The following is a 20201-nucleotide window of genomic DNA, read 5'->3' on the forward strand; positions in this document are numbered from 1 at the left end:
TGTGTATGTGTGTGACTGGGTACATGTATGTTATATATAGTATATCACTTAGGGACCCGATCAAGCTCTTGGCCATTGATTATTGATTATCATTATTCGTCGAAAAGACCTGAGACTCCTTTACAGTTTCATCTCCGTGCCCTGAAAGATATACTATAAGTCATATATGAACCATATGGAAAGTAGCCACAAGGTGTGTGAGGGGGGGTCAGCTAACATACTTTGGAAAAAAAAAAAAAAATGAATTCAATTTTACAGCTGAACCTTTTGAGGATTCTGGATCCGAATACATCGACGAAAATGAGTCTGAAAAGTCAAAAGAGGAAATAGTTGAGCCGCAGCCAAATCGAAAACGCCGCAGTAGTAAGAACAAAAAACTATAACATTATACAAATATAAACCAAATTTTGAATGAATGAATTGTATTTTTATTATTAATTTTACTAATCTTATTTAATTTTTAAATAGAATCTCCTTTTGGCAAGACACAACGCATTCGTTGGTCGCCACCTGAGCGAAAAGAGATGGAAGAGGCTTTCGGCAATTTCGAATCGTTGAAAAGATTACCTAGCTTAGCAGAGTGCAATAGGGTTATTGCTTAAGTCATGGATTGACAATCAACGAAAGGCTGAGTCAAGAAAAAAATCAAAATAATTTTATAAAAAGAATTGCATTACGGAAATGCTAAAACAAAAAATAGTTTACACTTTATAACTTGATACTTTTATATGTTTAACAAACAAAAATGAATGAAAATTAATTCTTTATTTTAAAAGTTTATGAAAGAAAATCATTTTTTTAGAGTTTAAACTAGTAGCATTACCGTAATGTAATTCTTTTTTATAAAATTATTAATATTTTTTTCTTACGGAGCCTTCCGTAAACAATCAACCGTTAATTGTCAACGGAAGTCTCCGATAAAAAAACAATATTAATAATTTTATAAAAAAGAATTGCATTACGGTAATGGTACTATACAAATTTGTTTGCACTATAAAACTTGATACTTGAAATTTGTGTTGGAGCTTGAATTATTGGGGTTTTAATATTTATTCACTATTTCAAATGAAAAGTTTGTGTTATAAATTTAGTCCGATCGATTTAAAATTTGGATAATGTAATCTACGTAACTAAATCTACAACTTTGCATTCAAGGATTTTCAAAATATGCATTTTACAAAAGCAGGCAGAACAAACAATACAAAATATCAAACAGTTGGGGACAACTAAGTATACATATACACACATACAAACAGCTGTTAGTGTAGTTGCGTGCAAACGATTGAAATAGCCAAAGCAACATGTGAGACACTAATGAGTGAATGTCCATACATATGTGCACATCTATGTATGTACATATGTATCTACATATGTATGTATGTACATTCGTCTTGCACTGACAGAGCAAGAAATGTTAATTAATTGAAAATTATATAATATAACATTTTTAAAAGTAATTTTTTCTTTGTTTAGTGCATTTGGCATTAGTGTTTTCATTAATAACTTTATGCAGCAACAACACATATCAAATAGTTGGGGACATCACATACACACACTCACACACAACAAGCAACAGTTCGTGTCTATGTGTGCGGTTCTCTACGTACGGTTGAAAAAGTAAAGAGAAACATATGTACATATGTATGTATGCCTGTGTATGAATATAGCATGTATGTACATTCGTATTAATGTATACATTGGGCAATCGAACACAGTTATTTGATTGTAAAAAAAATAATGCTCTAAAAACAACAACAACTGCAAGTCATTAGCTCGCTCTTCTTCTTTCGTTTTGACCATTTAATGTTAATTGCAAAGGAAAAACGCCAAAATGTTACAGTTACTGTCGCTAGGCAACGACTGCGTAAGCGATAGTAAAGCAAAAACCGAATAACGGAGCTACGCATATTCTGCTTCGCATTGCGGGCAGATGTAAGTTAAATTTCACAATGTTTAATTATTGGAAAAAATTATATTTATTCATCGGTCAATTAAGACCTTTTAGTTTGGATACAAATTTAAGACTGAATTTACAAACTTAAGTTTAGCCCTACGCTAGCTGTGGACGCTTTCAGTGACGCTGGCAGCGGCGCTTCCCGTCGGTCGGCGATGCAGCGAACCTCACGTTGAAGAAACTTGGCCATGTCAGCACAATTTGACTTACAGTGAATTTTATGTTGCAACTGCGCTGGCTTGGAATGTGGCGGAAGCCGACGAGACGCTGATTCTGCAGTGCAAGCTGGTGTAACCGAATCGGAGCGTTGACCAGAGTACTTTTAATGTTGTTATTATTAACTCCTCCCCCTTTAATTGACGCTTGTCCTCAAGCGGTTTCGTCTTCTCCAAATAGCATCAAAAGAATGGAATGTTGAAATGTAGTTGGTCATTTCTTTGTGGCTGTAGGTCTTGTATCGCTTTGAGTTGAGGTTGAGGAGCCATTTGCAGTATTATCTTTTGCTGTTTCTTCTTGTTGAGGTAGAATATACTGATGAGTATTACCACAATGCAGATGACAGTGAAGACCCATGAGCTATGAGCTGCTATGCGTAGTTTATTCAGCTGCTCGGTGTTGTCGATGTGTAAGGATTCTAGAGCTTCCAGAGACAATATTCTAAGTCGCTTGGTCTCCTCTGGTGTGATTTGGATTACTGGGGAGCCCGTTTTTAGAACTGTGGTTTCTAGGTTGGTGAACACTCTGTTGTCAATTGTGATGGATTCATTCCAGAAGTTAATAAGGTAAGATCCGGCCAGGTTCCTTGTGTTGTTTTGCCGAAAGGTCAGAATCCCGTTGAAGTCGTTGAGCATAATGAGTCCGCTGCTGATTTCTTCAATTTTGTCGATGTGGTCGGCGTTACTGAATTCACACAGCGATTTCTCTCCTTTTAGGAGCCTAGGCAAACAAGTGTTATTTCTAAGGTTTACAATTTCATTCTTATGACAAATTTTTATATTATTATAACTCTTGCAATTCTTTATGATCCCGTACATATTTTCTTTGTTCGAAAAAATTTCCCCAAATTGGGTGTTGACAATTGTGTTGTTTTTTATTATTGGTTTGATTAAAATATTTTCATAATCTGTTTCTTCCAAATTTGGTATTTTCACCACATATAGTAGTACAGTTTTATTATGTAAAATTGACACGTCTGAGAATTCTAACATCTCTTCGACTGATAAAGAAGGCATATTTCCCATTTTAAAAATGTTGCTATTTCATGTATTTCCTTTTCACCGAGTAGAAAGGTGTTTATTATGTTCAGTTTTGCCCATTGTATGGCGTATTTAATATTAATAACTTCTTCTTTGATTAGTCTTATCTGGTTTTGGAGGCTGTTGGCGCAGATGCTGCTTTAGATTAAGATAGTTTAAGATAATTATTTGAATTTTAGTTTAGGGCGAAAAGAGAGCGCGAGAGCGGCCGTTTGCGGACGTCGCCTCGCGCCCTTTTTTCGCAGCCTTAGGCTTAGTTTAGCATGTAAGCCTAATTTGAAGTCAATTGTAAAATAGAACTAAATATAAGCACAATTGTCGCCAAATCGTTCGCATTTTCCGCATTAAAAAGTTAAAAGCAAGCGTCCCATTCTTTCTTTGTTTTTAATAATTTATATAAAATAATATAAATTTTCATTGGCGCCCGAGCAGGGACTTGCTTGTTTTTTTTTTAATTAAAAACTTTAATTTGTGCGGAACCGCGTCGGTCGTGTTGTTGTTGCTGCACTGGGGATTGTGTGTGTTGCTGTCACGTCAACTGGATTATTGGAGGATGAGTCAAGTCGACCAAAGGGAAGTTCCTGAGCCAAAGTCGACTTCACAGGTACTGTGCTAAAGTTTGAAAGTGGAATTTAACCAGCGAATTGCTTATTTCGGCCTTCAACTTTCAACCTTTGGCACATACGTGACCATAATATAATACGGTAGATAGTTGAGCATAATTAACACAAATATAAATCGCATGTCGTACTAATATTAAATAAAAGTGAACCGCTATAGGCAATTATTTAAAGTGCCAATTTATTGTCGTTTGATTTTGTTATACATACATACATACATAAATATACATAGCCACTTTTACATACGGCATCCCCCCCCCCCCCCCCCCCCCACGTCAATCTCAGCCAGCCGTCGGCAGTTTTCGTTTGTTGCTTGCTCTCGTTGTTCTCATCAAATTCGCCGTTGTCGTTAGTACATATGTAAATATATACCGACATACTCACATACATAACATAGCTAATACATTGCTGTCGTGTTCGCGCTTAAGCTGCTGCATTTTTTGTTTGCCTGCGCTTCGCATAATACATGCATAAGAATTAGCTGTTCTGCTAACGCACACAAGGCATTTGTATTAGAATTATTCTTTTCGTTTGTCGCCACTTTCGCTGCTGCTTTCAAAAGTATTGCCTTCGACGGTCAGTCAACTGCAGTTCTTCTCGTTTTCGTTCGCACTGCTAGACGACCATCTGTTGCGCTCCCCTACACTTGCTGAGAAGAGCATATTATTTTCGATTTCTCGTTTGTCACTCGACAATTTTCGTTCGATCAAGTTTAAAACTTTAAATCAATATGAGTAAGGACTTGATCGAAGAACTTAAAAGGAAGCGCGAGGGCTGTATGAGGAGTATATGTCGTATGCAACGGCAATTAAAAGAAGGCTCGATTTCGTTAGAGCCAATCGAGTTAGAATGCAGGTTAGAGCTTCTAACAACTCATATAGAAACTGCAAATATATTGCATAGCAAAATTGAAGCAAAAGATACAGAAGATGACTACGGTGCAGAGTTGGAAGAAACTTGCATTATGACCAAATCCTTATTAAAAGGCCAGCTGGAAAAACTAAGAAGAAAAAGCATCGACAATTCAAGTTCGGAAAACGGTATTGCACCGCCTACTTCAAAAAAGCCAAGGTGTCGCTCTTCCAACTTTTAGCGGCAAGCATTCTGAATTTAAAAATTTCATGAGTCTTTTTGAAACTTTTGTTCACAATGATGACACACTGCATGATATTGAAAAATTCAATCACTTAATATCATGTTTGGCTGGTGACGCTTTAGGCACAGTTCGCGCCTTCCAAGTGACGGAAGACAATTATAGCAAAGCCCTTGAAAGTCTAAAGCGGGTGTACGATAATGACTGCCTAATATTTTTCGATAACATATCGACACTTTTCAATCTGCAAAAGATTTCCCAGCCATCTGCGTCAGCTTTGAGAACCTGATCGACACAGTGTCGGCCACCTATGACTCACTTCTGTCAATTGGTGACGACAAGAAAATCGCTAATGCCATTTTAATTTATTTAGTTATGGGCAAAGTCGATCCTACCACAAAAAAGAAGTGGGAAGAGCTCGACTACACAACGCTCCCACTATGGCGAGATTGTGAGACTGCTCTTAACAGACGCTACCAGCATATTGTTGCTGAAGAAGCTAGTAAAGCTCAAGCGAAGGGCAGCCAGTCGAGCAATAACACTCAGACTCAAAAAGTAAAAAATGCTAGCAGGATAAATCATTCGTTCGTTGCTGCCAACAACGAACAGAATAACCTTTGTCAGTTTTGCAATTCAGCTGACCATTCGATTGGCAATTGCCAGGCATATATTGCCTTGTCAGTGCAGCAAAGGTTTGACTTCGCTAAAGGTGCGCCTTTGTGCATAAACTGTCTCCGACGAGGCCACACAGTAGCGAAGTGTAAGGCAAAGAAATGTAGCGTGTGCCAACGTTCTCATCACACACTGCTACATATTTATACTGCTAGCACAAATCTTGCGTTACCACCACCCTCTCAGCCACCACATCTTCAAGATAGCTCTTCCACTTCGCATGCCATGCATGCGACTGCTTCGGATAGAGTGGTTCTTGCAAAAGCAGTCGTGAGCGTTAAAACGAAAAGTGGCGATTTCGTTTTAGCAAGAGCATTGTTAGATTCTGGGTCACAAGTCAACTTTGTGACTGAGGATCTAGCTCAAAAGCTACAGCTCAGACGAGAGGATACGTGAATGGTCTTGCGCGGCATTGGAGACACCAATGCGCGTGCCAAGAAAAGAATTCATGCAGTGGTGAAGTCGCGTGTCAATTGTAGCGAGTTTTCCGCAGATTTTTGGATCTTGGGATCGATTTCTGGTTATCATCCCGATCAAGCGGTGAACACCAGCGGGTGGAGGGTCCCCAAAAATATTCAATTGGCCGATCCTCAATTCCACAAGCGGCAAAAAATTGATATGCTAATTGGAGCAGAGTCATTCTTCGACTTATTGTCGGTAGGCCAAATAAAGCAAGGTCCTGAGGCTCCCACATTACAAAAAACGCTTCTCGACTGGATAGTGTCAGGCAGATGCTCTACTCAACCTACAACGAATATAGAAGGAGCAGTGAATTTAAGTTGCCAAGAAGAACAATTACTTTCGATAGACTCAACGATACAAAAGTTTTGGTCCATTGAGGACTTGCCTAATAATTCGAAAGTTCTCTCACCTGAGCAACAGCTTTGTGAACAACACTTTGTTGATAATACAAAAATCTTGTCGTCTGGTCGATTTCAGGTACGGTTACCTTTTAAATCTGACCCAAAAAATCTTGGCTCATCGTATGAAATTGCGAAACGTCGTTTTTTGTCGCTTGAAAGGTGGTTGTCAAAAGACCCTCAAATGAAAAGCATGTATCTGGAATTTATGGACGAGTATGTATGTCCTCAACGGACAACAAAATTCCAGATACTCCACACTATTTTATTCCGCATCAGTGTGTCCTGCGGCCTCAAAGCACGTCGACCAAGTTGCGTGTCGTTTTCGATGCCTCTTGCCGCACGTCCACTCAGATTGCGTTGAATGATACCTTAATGGTCGGTTCAACAATTCAGGAGGAGCTTTATTCTACGCTGCTTCGTTTTCGTTTGCGAAAGTTCGCCTTAGCGGCATACATTAAAAAAATGTACCGTCAGGTGATGGTGCACGAAGCAGATAGAAACTATCAGCTCATAGTGTGGCGAAGAGATCCGTCTGAGTCTTTGAAAATCTTCAGGTTAAACACTGTAACGTATGGCACGTCGCCAGCTCCGTTCTTGGCGGTGCGGTGTTTAACAAAGCTGAGTGAAATGGTCCGTTCCTCACATCCAACAGCTGCTGAAGTTATTCGGAGCGACTTTTATGTCGACGATATGTTAACTGGTGCTGAAAGCGTTGAACAGCTAAAAAAGCTTCGAGCAGAAGTGTCGCACGTTCTTCAAAGTGCAGGCTTCGAATTGGCAAAGTGGTTTTCGAACTGCTCGGAACTGTCCGCATTTGATAGCACAGTTATTCCAGTAGCCACAGTCGACTCAGACCCAACCAAAACGCTCGGCGTTATGTGGTTGCCGAAGGAAGATGTATTTCAGTTCCAGTTGGAAAATTCCTACCTAGATCTCCGCTCGACAAAACGGAACATATTATCGGTGACTGCCAGGCTTTTCGATCCTCTGGGCCTTCTTTGCCCGCTGATCACCAAAGCAAAAATGTTGCTGCAAGATTTGTGGCTACAAAAACTAGATTGGGACGAATCCATCGCTGAGAATCTTCATACAGTTTGGGACTCATTTAAGCAGAATCTGTTGAACCTCAGCGGTATTCAAGTCCCTAGATTCGTCCATACAGATACGCAGTCACCCATTCAAATACATGCGTTCGCCGATGCCTCAATGCGAGCTTATGGCGCCTGTATTTATGTTCGTGTTTCGACTGCGAATGGTTGGAAAGTGTCACTTTTGACCTCAAAATCCAAAGTAGCTCCACTCAAGACGAAAACTTTGCCTCGTCTTGAGCTGTGTGCAGCTCACCTTCTCGCAGATCTTTTTCGTCAAGTCCGCCCGTTGCTTAATTCTCCAATAGACAAGATATTTATGTGGACTGACTCGGAAATAACGCTCCACTGGATCAAGTCACATCCGTTGGCATGGTCAGTTTTCGTTTCAAACAGGGTTTCTCAAATCCAAGAGTGGTCCGAGAATGCAACGTGGCGACATGTCCCAACGAAATCCAACCCAGCAGACATCGTGTCCAGAGGATGTAATGTAGACGAGTTGCGTAGCTCCATTTGGTTTACAGGGCCAGCCTTCCTCATGGAATCGGAAGAAAATTGGCCTGTGAATGCTCACTTCGAGCCGCCTAAAAATTCAGCTGCCCTAGAAATTCGTAAGTCTGCTGTAGTTTTACTCGCAGATCGGCAAGCCAATTATATTCTCGAAGTTATCGAAAGCTACTCGTCACATTCAAAATTGCTGAGGGTGTTCGTTTGGGTTTTTCGATTTATACAAAGGTGCAGAAAAGTCTCGAAGCCCTTTGATCCAATAGCCAAGCCAAGCGAACTCAATTTGGTATTCAACAAAATTGTTCAAGTCATCCAGGACAATGAGTTCGGTGACGAAATTGACAAGATTCGAAAAAAGAGAACACTAAACGCTAACTTACAGCGTCTGAGTCCATTTCTACATGAGTTTAGAGAAGACGGTTTCTTGTTTTCCTTGCTGAGAGTGGGGGGAAGATTATTAAATGCTCCTATCCCGTATGAAGCCAAGTTTCCGTTGTTGCTTTCTAAAAAGTCGCAATTCATAAGATCCTACGTATCTTATTTGCATGTGTCAAATTGCCATGCTGGCCCTAGATCGCTGGTGAGCCTGCTTCGTGAGCGAGTTTGGCTGGTTAACGCTCAGGAAGTGTGTCGCCGAACAGTACGTTCGTGCATCCTCTGCTTCAAATGGAAGCCCCGGTCCGGCAGACAGGCTCCAGCCGTTCCACCCGTTCGAAGTATGTGGTGTTGATTTTTGTGGCCCTATAAGCACAACGCTCCGCATCCGTGGCAAGCCACCGTATAAGTCGTACGTGGCTCTTTTCGTTTGTTTTGCCTCGAAAGCGGTTCACTTAGAGCTTGTGTCAGATCTAACCACTGATGCTTTTCTCTTGGCTTTTGAAAGGTTCGTCGGCAGGAGAGGCGTCCCTCGCAAAGTTTACTGCGACAACGCGACGAACTTCGTGGGAGCCGACAGGAAGCTGCAGGAGTTCCGAGCGAGATGGGAGAAGGAGGCGGAAGGCGTACGCGAATTCGCATCAAAAAAAGGATGCGAGTTTGCGTACATACCACCCAGAGCGCCTCACTTCGGCGATCTATGGGAGGCAGGTGTCAAGTCTGCAAAGCACCTGTTCCTACGGACGGTGGGCAATGCGCTCCTGACCGCAGAAGAGCTCGGAACACTCCTGGCGAGCGTCGAGGCCGTGCTGAACTCTCGGCCACTGGGACCACTCAGCGCGGACCCCAGCGACGGCGAGGCGCTAACCCCGGGCCACTTTCTAATCGGACGGCCTCTTCTGGCGACTCCAGCTCCACCGCTCCCGGACATCGACAGCCAAACCTGCTTAAGGCGATGGCGCAATGCCTCGTGTCTCAAGCACAGGTTTTGGCAGCGATGGTCCCGGGAGTACATTTTGAGCCTCCAGGTGCGAGCGAAGTGGTTCCAGGAGGAACCCAACGTCGTCGTGGGACAACTCGTCGTGGTGGCCGAAGACAACGTGCCGCCACAAAAGTGGGTACTTAGCAGGATCACCACAACTCACGCCGGGACAGACGGGAAGGTGCGGGTGGCCGACGTCGCCACGAGTAGTGGCAATCTACGGAGGGCTATTCATCGGCTGGCGCCATTGCCCATTGAAGGACGATGTCCCTCCAAGGGGGCCGGTGTTGGCGCAGATGCTGCTCTCGCGCTCTCTTTTCGCCGCCTTAGGCTTAGTTTAGAATTTAAGCCTAATTTGAAGTCAGTTGTAAAATAGAACTAAATATAAGCACAATTGTCGCCAAATCGTTCGCATTTTCCGCATTAAAAAGTTATAAGCAAGCGTCCCATTCTTTCTTTGTTTTTAATAATTTATATAAAATAATATAAATTTTCAGAGGCTAATGGCAATATCATGATTAAATTTGTCATCCCTTTTTATGGTGTTTGTCAAACTATTTGTTATTCTAGTCAAGCTATTTAGTCTTTGTTCTAGTTGGTTATTTATAGTTACTTGTTTGTTATTGTTTGAAACTATTTTATTAATGTGTTCTTCCAATTTAATAAAATCGTCGTGGTCAGGGCTTCCTGCCACATACTTCCATGCAGTTCCTATCATGTCTATGGCTCTGGTGGTTCTTTTATTAAAAGTGGAGGTTATGGTGTAGAGGATCGAATAGGTTTGGTTTATTTCGTGGTGCAGAGTATGGTAGAGGCTGCTAAATTTTAGCCCTTGTTCTGTGTGAAATCTGATGGTGTCCAATGCTTTCTCCATCTGATCGAGATCGAGGACGTGAATAATTCTGGTCGTTGCGGTACGTATTTTGCCTAGTCCTAGGTATATTGTTGCAGTTTGCGCGTCTGTGTAGTTCGTTATGTCGACTCCGTACGTCCCAGTTGTTGTCCATGACAACCACCTGTAATTAAGTGTTTTTGATGTTACTCTTGTGTACTATCTTGCCTGTTTTTGTGGTGATTGTTGTGTCGTTATTTTCGTGTACAATCTCTTTCCTGAATCTTGCTGATAATTTCGACCCTAACCTAGTGTTGACTTTCACGAATATTTCGTCACCGGGTTGGTATGTCATTAGGGATTTCCTACTCCTGTTGTGGTATGCTAGGTCAGTGCTCTGTTTTTGTTTAAGTCGGTCTATTTCGTCCAGTCTGGTCTTTTCGTATAGTTCTGGGTCAGCAGTTACTATTCTTCCAAAAAACACTTCTAGTGGTCGTTTTTTTGTGACGAAATGAAAGGTGTAGTTATACTCGTAGATGGCTCTGTCAACAAGTTCTTCGAATGTTCTGTGAATTTTGTCTTTTCTCACAACCCGCATTATTTCTGACAGTGTAGAGTGGAATCTCTCAATCTGTCCATTAACTGTGCTCTTATAAGGTGGGACTGTAAAAATTTCGATTTTAAGCTGATCAACGAGCATAAACTTAATTGAAGCGGAATTCAGTGATTTTTCATTGACCATGACAAGGTATTTAGGGACACCAAAATAAAAAATTAAATCTCTTAGTGGGGTTTTTATGTCTTCAATAGATTTTGACTTTATAATCCTTCCCTGTGCCAGCTTTGAAAACTTATCAATGGCAGTCAAAACCAATTTCCCCTCTGTCGAGTAGATATCTATATGGACAATGTGGCCGGGGTATTCTGGAATCGGAGTTTCTTTCAATTTTGGATTTGTTGGCTGCCTATCGTATTTTTGTTCTTTACAGGTTACGCATTGTTTAACCAAACTCTCTATCTTTTGCTTCATCTTTGGGAAGTAGAATCGTTCGGACAGTTGGATTTTATTTTCTAGCGCGTTGCGATGAGCACGGAAATGTGTTTTTATAATTTCTTCCTCCTGTTGTGCCTCGCTTGTCAAATCTTTTACCATTCTTTGGGTAAATCTAACCTTGTAACTACCAAAATTATCTGGATAAATCTCCTGAATTTTGCCCATTACATCTTCTGTTGTATAAATTCCGTTAATAACCGAGGGATTAAGATATTTTTTTAAAAGCGTCTTTAGTTCGTCGTTGTCATATGTCTGGCGGTAAATGTCATGCCTGTGAAATGTCGGAAAGGGTATGCTAAATTTGTACTCGGAAGAATCTGCTTTATGAAGGAATATTTGATTTCTAAAAACGTTGATGGGCACCTCCATGCTAGGTATTAGGTTGTGGCTAGAACTCTCGTCGCTATGCTGGGTGCTAACTGAGTTTAATTCAATGGGGTTCGTTATGCGAGACAGAGTATCTGCCACGACATTATCTCTTCCGGATTTGTAGAGTAATTCGTAGTCGTACTCTTCTAAAAGTGCCTTCCATCTTTTAATTCTGGGATTACCATTCCAACTACTTAGTGAATGGGTAAGAGGCTGATGGTCAGTGAAGATTTTTACTTTGGCTCTGCCATATAGATAATTTCGCAAGGCTTTAAGGGCCCAAACTATGGCTAGCATTTCTTTCTCGTTAGCTGCATAGTTTTCTTCTGCCTTTGAGAGTGTTCTAGAAATAAAGGATATTGGCTGATTATTCTGATATAAAACAGCGCCTATTGCGAAATTGGAAGCATCTGTGGTGAGATGAAATTCTTTACTAAAGTCGGGGTACTTCAAGACTACTTCGTTGGATATAAGAGAATTTTTTATTTTGCGAAATGCCTCTGTTGCCTCTTGGTTGAAATTGATTGCCTTTGTCTGAGAGGTTTTTTTGTTAACGTGTCCATCCACACCTCTCAGCATAGAAGTTAGGGGCCTGGCCAACTTTGTGTAATCTCTGATGAATCTTCTGTAGTAACCTGAGAGACCTAGAAAGGCTCTCAGTTCTCGGACTGTTTTCGGACATGGGTATTTGGCTATTGCCAAAACTTTTTCTGGGTTGGTCTCCACTCCTTTGTCGGAAATGACGAAGCCTAAAAATTCTACCTTGGATTTGAGAAACTCGCATTTGTCCAATTGGCATTTTATATTGGCCCTTTGTAAAGTTTCGAATATTGTTCTGATATTCATAAAATGGGATTTTTCGTCTTTACTGAAGATTACGATGTCATCTATATAAATGTAGCAAATTCTACCTATGTGCTCGCGTAGGATGTCGTCCAAAGCGCGTTGGAAGATAGAAGGGGCATTTTTTAGCCCAAAGGGTAGTCGTGTGAACTCATATTTCGAATTGTTTATTGAGAACGCCGTCTTTTCAATATCGGACTCTTTTAATTTTATTTGATGGAACCCGCTTTTAAGGTCAAGCACCGAAAAAAACTTGTTGTTACCCAACTGAGAAAGAACCTCGTTTATTTCGGGAATAGGGTATCTGTCGGCCACTGTGACTTTGTTTAGCTTCCTATAGTCGATTACTACTCTGTATTTTTTTTCCTTTGAGGCGTCCATTTTTTTGGTACTACCCACACGGGTGAGTTATACGGGGACCTAGAAGGTCGAATAATACCGTCTTCTAATAGTTGGGATATTTGCTTATTGACTTCGTCCTTAAGGGACATCGGGTACTGATAGAATTTGGAATAGACAGGGGTTTCTGAATTTGTTCGTATTTCTGCAGTTACGTTAGTAGTGTAAGTGAGTTTTTTCTCCGGTTTTTCAAATAATTGTGAATATTTCTTGAACAAATTATGTAGTGTTGTTTTCTGTTCTTCGGTCAAATGGTCTGTTCGTGGGCTTATATTGTTTACCGCTTCTATTTTTTTTTGTTTTATGGGAATGGTTACTTGGTTATTAACTAACATAAAATTTTGGTCAGTGTAGATTATTGTTTTTAATTCCTTCAGACTGTCATTGCCTAGAATGGCATCGAATGATTTCAGAGTGGGCAGTAGGAAAAACTTAATTGGGACAGCGGACATGTTAAATAAGTTCGCAATTTTATGGTGTGTGACTTTTATATTGCCACCCACTGATATGGCTTCGAAAGGTTTATTATTTGGGATTGGGTTTGAAACTAGGGTTGGTTTGATATAATTGCGGTTGGAGCCGGTGTCAATGAGAATTTTCAGAGTTTGTCCGCCCCTCACTCTTGCTTCAAAGTAAGGTAGAGAGGAGCTTTCTACTCTAAAAAATGTACGTCGGCATATTCAACTTGTGGTGTATCAGTACTGTAGTCGTAATTGAATCGTTCCTGGTATTCTTCTAATGTTTCCCCAGGTTCGTCGGTCGTTTCGTAATTGTCGATTGTTTGTTCATAGTCTGTCACTGTGTTGTCCGTGCCGTTCGTTTCGTTTTCGTTGCTTTCGATATTGAAATTCCTTTGTCTTTTGGCTGCTGGCAGCATATTACTTAAAGGTCGCTTACCAGTCTCGAAATTTTGTCGGTTCATGTAGTTGATTTGTCTAGTTCGGATGCTGGGATCCACGTCCATAGGTTCTGGGCGTGGCAGCGGTTTTGGTGCCGAAGGGCGAGGTGGAGCAATTGGTTGTTGTTGGTAAATATGTCTGTCACGTTGGTGGAGGTTTGGATAATTTTGGAAATTTCTATGGAGTTGTTGCCCCCATTGTGGTTCTTGACGAAAGTGGGTTGGCTGTTGACGGAAGTTGATTGATTGTTGGTGGTTAACTGAATTACTTGGTGTAATTGTTTGTCTGGGCATTGGAATTGGTTTCTGTCCTAATGGTCGGAAACCGATGGGCTGTGCCCTAGTGGCTGCGTGGTTAGACCTGAAGGTCTGATTCTCAATTTTCAGGCACAAGTGCAGGGCTTGTGGCAGGTCAGCTGGTTCCTTCATGCCCAGCAGACGTGGGAGGTCGCCTCTAAGACCCCGAACAAATGTATCTAAAGCTTTATCTCGATAAAGTTTAGTCATTAATTGTTCTGATTCCCGTGACAATTCCATGCAACCAATTTTATTTAAAATCAGAGACAGATGTTTGTAGACCGCTTGGTGGAATTCCTCCACTGTTTGGTTGTTGGTCTGAACTATCGTTGTCATCTGATATTCTAACGTACTCAAGTCACGTTTGTCTGCATAGTGCAGTGTTAAGCACTTCGACATGGCACCCCAATTTAATGGAACATTGTATGATTCCAAGGCTATGTCGGCATTGCCAATGCAAGATGCCAAAATATTTTGGGGTGCCCCGTTGGGACTCATAGTTCTCTAATATCCTGTCTACTCCCTTTTTCCATGAGTTAAATTGAGAGGGATCTCCTGAGAATTCGCGAAGACACTTCACCACGTCTGGCACTCTATCTAAGTCAGCCAAGTTTGCCCGATGTTCTGGCCTAATCTCTTGATCTGGTTCATTTAAGAAATTCTGACTTGGGTTGACTATTTCTCTAACTAGAGCTGGCACATGTTCGTTAATTGCTCGCGTGGCGGAGTCTGTAATAAGGGCTAGCAGTGCTTGCTGTTCCTCCATATTTCTCTGTTGTTGAAATTCTAACTGTCTCTGTAACTGTCGTTGCTGCGATCTTAGTTGTCGCTCCCCTTCTTGTATTTGTTCGTCTAAATCAATAACGGCTGGTCTAATTAAATTATCTTGATTTGCCATATAGCTTATTCGGGAAATTTGGTGTCGTAGTTAATAGAAATGTCAGTGTATCAAAAATAGAAATACAAAATGTCAAAATGCAAAAATACAAAGGTATAAGAATATAAATATGAAAATTAAAGCAAATGTATTGAACGTTTAAAAATAATGAAATATAACATGCAGATGTAAAATCCAAAGTGTGAAATGGTAGGACTAAATGCCAACTTTATCAATGCACTAATATTTTTCTTCGTTGTTTTGACAATGTTGCCCCCTGTATTTGTTATATGACGTGAGTGTGTGTGTTTGTGTGGTATTTTATTTGCCTTTATTTTATTTGTGGCTTTGGATTTCAAATTCGTGTGTGAAAATATTGGGCAACAATTGTCACTTATTATTTCTTCTTGCTTTACAAGGGATTTTTTCGAGGTTTTATTTATAATTTATTTGTAAAAGGTTCGTATTTATTTATGAAAACTTGTTGAAAACCAAGTAGCTGGTTTTACCCTTTTACCCTGGAGGGTCCTTTAAGGATTCGCAGGATTGGGTTATATTATACTGCTCGAAGGAAATAAATTTCCTTTGTCAACGCAGTTAAGACGTAGTATTTGATCGTTTTACACTGTTTTATTCAATCACCTTCTACTATTCACTTAGCTGAAGGTTTTGTTTATAATTCTTTTTTCGTTTTTTATTTAAAATTTTTGTTTTTATGTTTGCTTATTTTAATGTTTTTGGTTGCAAATTTTCGTTTTTGTGTTAACTTATTCACTAGCTTACATTAGGAGTGTTGTTGTGGCCACTCTTGCCGACGATCCGGATGTCATCCTTTTTGGTCTCTCCAGATTCCTACTAGGGCTCTTGCGATGCGTACTGCTTGCAAGTTATCCTGCGGGCGAGCCTGACAGGATGTGTGGATCACTGATTAAATTTTATTTGAACAATTAAGTTCCGCACTATTGGTCGACCGCGATTTTGTGCGGGAGTCTTATTCGAACCGAATAGTTTTTTTTCTTTGCCAACGAATTGGTCGCGACGTATAGACTTTTTGCTATGTTGTCCGACCGCACACTTAGAAAACTTTTTGTCCTATCGCGCGTCGTTGGTCCCTGCTCGGGCGCCAGTTAATTTCACAATGTTTAATTATTGGAAAAAATTATATTTATTCATCGGTCAATTAAGACCTTTTAGTTTGGATACAAATTTAAGACTGAATTTACAAACTTAAGTTTAGCCCTACGCTAGCTGTGGACGCTTTCAGTGACGCTGGCAGCGGCGCTTCCCGTCGGTCGGCGATGCAGCGAACCTCACGTTGAAGAAACTTGGCCATGTCAGCACAATTTGACTTACAGTGAATTTTATGTTGCAACTGCGCTGGCTTGGAATGTGGCGGAAGCCGACGAGACGCTGATTCTGCAGTGCAAGCTGGTGTAACCGAATCGGAGCGTTGACCAGAGTACTTTTAATGTTGTTATTATTAACTTGTATGTATGTATATGATTTGTTCTTATTGATGTCAATAAATAATTAGATTTTGTTATTTAAATATTCTGCTTATTGCCTTCAAACTTCGATATTTTGATGGTATCGGTGGCTTCAACTATCGAAAGTTTTACTCTAGCAAATTGAGATGAGAATTGTCAGTGCTTTTTGATCGTGGCTCATCGCTACACGGCATTGACACGAGTGCCGTGTTTCATATTCCGAGTTTGTGTGTGACCGTGTTGACTCAATATGGCACGAAAAGACTCAAATGTGAATTTAAATTTGGACTCAAGTATCGTTTCATAGTATCCATCATAGTGTAGGAGCACACTAAGAAAGGCTTTTGGAAAATTCTAGCTCCAACGGGGGGAAAACGAGCTTTAAAAAATATTAGTTATAGTGGTCATGTTCGTTTAACGAAATAGTTTGTCAAGAACAAAAATGTAACGGACTACTGAACAATTTTTTGTCAAGAACAGAAAATGTTCATTTAAATACTTTAAATGCTTTCCTACTGGTAACCTTTAAGGTGAAAACAGGTTATGCACACACAAAATAAATACAATTGGAAACATATTGAGCCGGGTTAAGACGGGCAATACCTGCCAGTCATAAAATAAAAAAAAATAAACATAGCGCAAATTTTCTCTAGCTCTTAATATCTTTGAAATCCAGTTGTTCATTTGGACGGGCAGACATGACTCAATGGACTAATCTCGTCACGCTGATCATCAATAATATATATTTGTAGGGTCTGTCATCTTCTGCATGTTACATTTTCACTTTGCACAAACCTAATAAGTACTCGCATTTTTCATTTCATGTATAGAGTATAAAAATGTCACTAATCCTTAAAATACCCCGTGCGTCTACGAAATATTTCTTTCGTAATAAGTGAACAGAGTGTTTATAGCCTGTTTTTTTATAGTTTTATAAGATACGTTAATTTTAAAATGTTAATTTAGAAAGCTAAATAATCATTTTTAATAGATTCTACAGAACATTCAGAAATTAGTTCAAAAGCAGTAAGTGGCTATACCGACACTTTGGAATCACTCGGATCTAATTGGCCAGAATCTGCAACATACGATGGCATCAACTCATCATTAACAATAAACGAGTCATTTTCATATGAAGCTCAAGTACCTCTTTTTGATCTTAGAGATGTTGAAATACCTACAGCAAAAACACAAACAAAGAGCAAAAGACACTTTTGTATGTTCTGCAAAAAATTGCAAACAAAATTTGCTCGACACTTACAAAACGTTCATATGAATGAACCAGATGTTAAGAAATTTATGGTTCTTTCAGCTAACGATCCCAATCGAAAAATTCTAATTGATTCTATTCGGAAAAAGGGAGATTTTATCCACAACACCGATCAAATATATAACGAAGGTATTATAATAGCACCTCGCCAAAACCGAATTAATTCTCGTAATGGTCCACATGATTTAATAAGTTGTAAAGGTTGTCTTAGCTTCTTTCGGAAATCGACAATTCGTTGCCATTTTCGCAAATGCCGTGTTTTTCATCCTAATGGTTCGAAAAACATGTTAAGGGATGGACGCAGCAAAACTGGCTATATGCATAAAGCTGCAAATGACATATTGCGTCGAAAAGTTGTTCCAGTTTTAAATGACGATGATATAACGAGAAATTTATTATATGACCATTTGATCGTATTATTGGGAAATGCAGAATGCATGAAGTATAATGCATTACAACATTTAAGAGTATTAAGTAGATTGGTAATAGAATTAAAACAACAGTCGCAAGGCCAAATAAAGGAGTTAAAGGATGCCATTCATCCCAAACATCATGAACTTATGATGTCTAGCATTCGAACTGTTTCCCAGTGGGATAACGAACTTTTGCTTTTTAAAACCCCATCGGTTGCTACAAGTCTAAGTTCATTAATAAAAAAATGTGCAAACATATTATTGACACAATGTATAATAAATCAAGATGAGATAAATAAAAAATTAGTAAATGATTTTATTGTCTTATGGGAAACCGAAATACCTGTAAACATAAACAAAAAAGCAATCGAGGACCAAGCCAAAAAACGTCGAGCTGTAAAAACAATTTTACCTTTGAAAGAGGATATTAAAAAACTCTTTGATTTTGTTAACAAAAAATCCGCCGATGCGCTGAATGTTTTGAATAAGAAATTCGATTTTGAAGCGTGGAATAGTTTGATACGAAGCACATTAATAAGTCTCCAAATATTTAACCGTCGTCGGGCTGGAGAAATAGAATGAATTAGCATTGAAAATTATAACACCGCTCATGCAATGGAAGAAAATATAGACAAAGATGTTCTAAATAAACTGACAGCTAAAACGAAATAAATTGCAATGCAATACAAAAGGTTGACTCTTCGAGGGAAATTAAATAGAACAGTGTCAGTACTTCTTACTCCCTTTGATTGTTTTTGTATCGATATGATCCTCAAACACCGCAGCGAAGCTGGTGTCGATGAAAAAAATTGTTACATATTCAGCGTTGCAAGTCCGAATGTGGTGCCAGCTGCCCAGAAGCCTTGAGGGGCACAATGCTTCGCAAACATTTAGCAACATACACTTCTATGCTAAATGTTGAAGATATTCAGATAGACCGACTCGCGAATTTTATGGGCCATCATAAAGAAATACATAAAAATATTTACCGTGTCCCCGCTACAATTGCGGAAATTACAGAAGTGTCCCAAATGTTAATGGCAGCCATTGGGAATAGCCCCGAACGGAATAATAAGAACCCAAAGCCCGGTAAGTTTCTATGTTTAGCAAAATTAGGCACAATACGTCACATATATTACTCTAACTTACATATTCTCATTAGGCGAATAAAATAAAATCCTAATTGAATTAAATATTTTTTTTTTTAGCAGGTGAACTTTATGAGAAAGATAATTGTGCACAAGACATCGAAAATGAAGGTACAATATTGAAATTTTTAGATAATTGAATTGTGTATGTGTGTGACTGGGTACATGTATGTTATATATAGTATATCACTTAGGGACCCGATCAAGCTCTTGGCCATTGATTATTGATTATCATTATTCGTCGAAAAGACCTGAGACTCCTTTACAGTTTCATCTCCGTGCCCTGAAAGATATACTATAAGTCATATATGAACCATATGGAAAGTAGCCACAAGGTGTGTGAGGGGGGGTCAGCTAACATACTTTGGAAAAAAAAAAAAAAAATGAATTCAATTTTACAGCTGAACCTTTTGAGGATTCTGGATCCGAATACATCGACGAAAATGAGTCTGAAAAGTCAAAAGAGGAAATAGTTGAGCCGCAGCCAAATCGAAAACGCCGCAGTAGTAAGAACAAAAACTATAACATTATACAAATATAAACCAAATTTTGAATGCATGAATTGTATTTTTATTATTAATTTTACTAATCTTATTTAATTTTTAAATAGAATCTCCTTTTGGCAAGACACAACGCATTCGTTGGTCGCCACCTGAGCGAAAAGAGATGGAAGAGGCTTTCGGCAATTTCGAATCGTTGAAAAGATTACCTAGCTTAGCAGAGTGCAATAGGGTTATTGCTGCATCTCAATATTTAAAGCGTCGTACTCCAGCACAGCTTAAGTCATGGATTGACAATCAACGAAAGGCTGAGTCAAGAAAAAAATCAAAATAATTGTATAAAAAGAGTTGCATTACGGAAATGCTAAAACAAAAATTAGTTTACACTTTATAACTTGATACTT

General features: G+C 39.5%; 1 protein-coding gene across 1 annotated transcript; it reads left to right on the forward strand.

Moving 5' to 3' along the window:
- The first annotated feature begins 19001 nt into the window (after positions 1 to 19001).
- On the forward strand, positions 19002 to 19838 carry LOC115630375. Its single transcript, XM_030526906.1, has 3 exons — positions 19002 to 19238; positions 19358 to 19408; positions 19699 to 19838. Exons 1-3 carry the CDS (start codon positions 19025 to 19027, stop codon positions 19836 to 19838), a joined length of 405 nt encoding a protein of 134 aa, XP_030382766.1. The 5' UTR covers positions 19002 to 19024.
- Positions 19839 to 20201: the final 363 nt, after the last annotated feature.

This window comes from Scaptodrosophila lebanonensis, unplaced genomic scaffold (assembly GCF_003285725.1).
Source record: "Scaptodrosophila lebanonensis strain 11010-0011.00,11010-0021.00 unplaced genomic scaffold, SlebRS2 tig00000531-arrow-arrow-pilon, whole genome shotgun sequence".
NCBI lineage: Eukaryota > Metazoa > Arthropoda > Insecta > Diptera > Drosophilidae > Scaptodrosophila > Scaptodrosophila lebanonensis.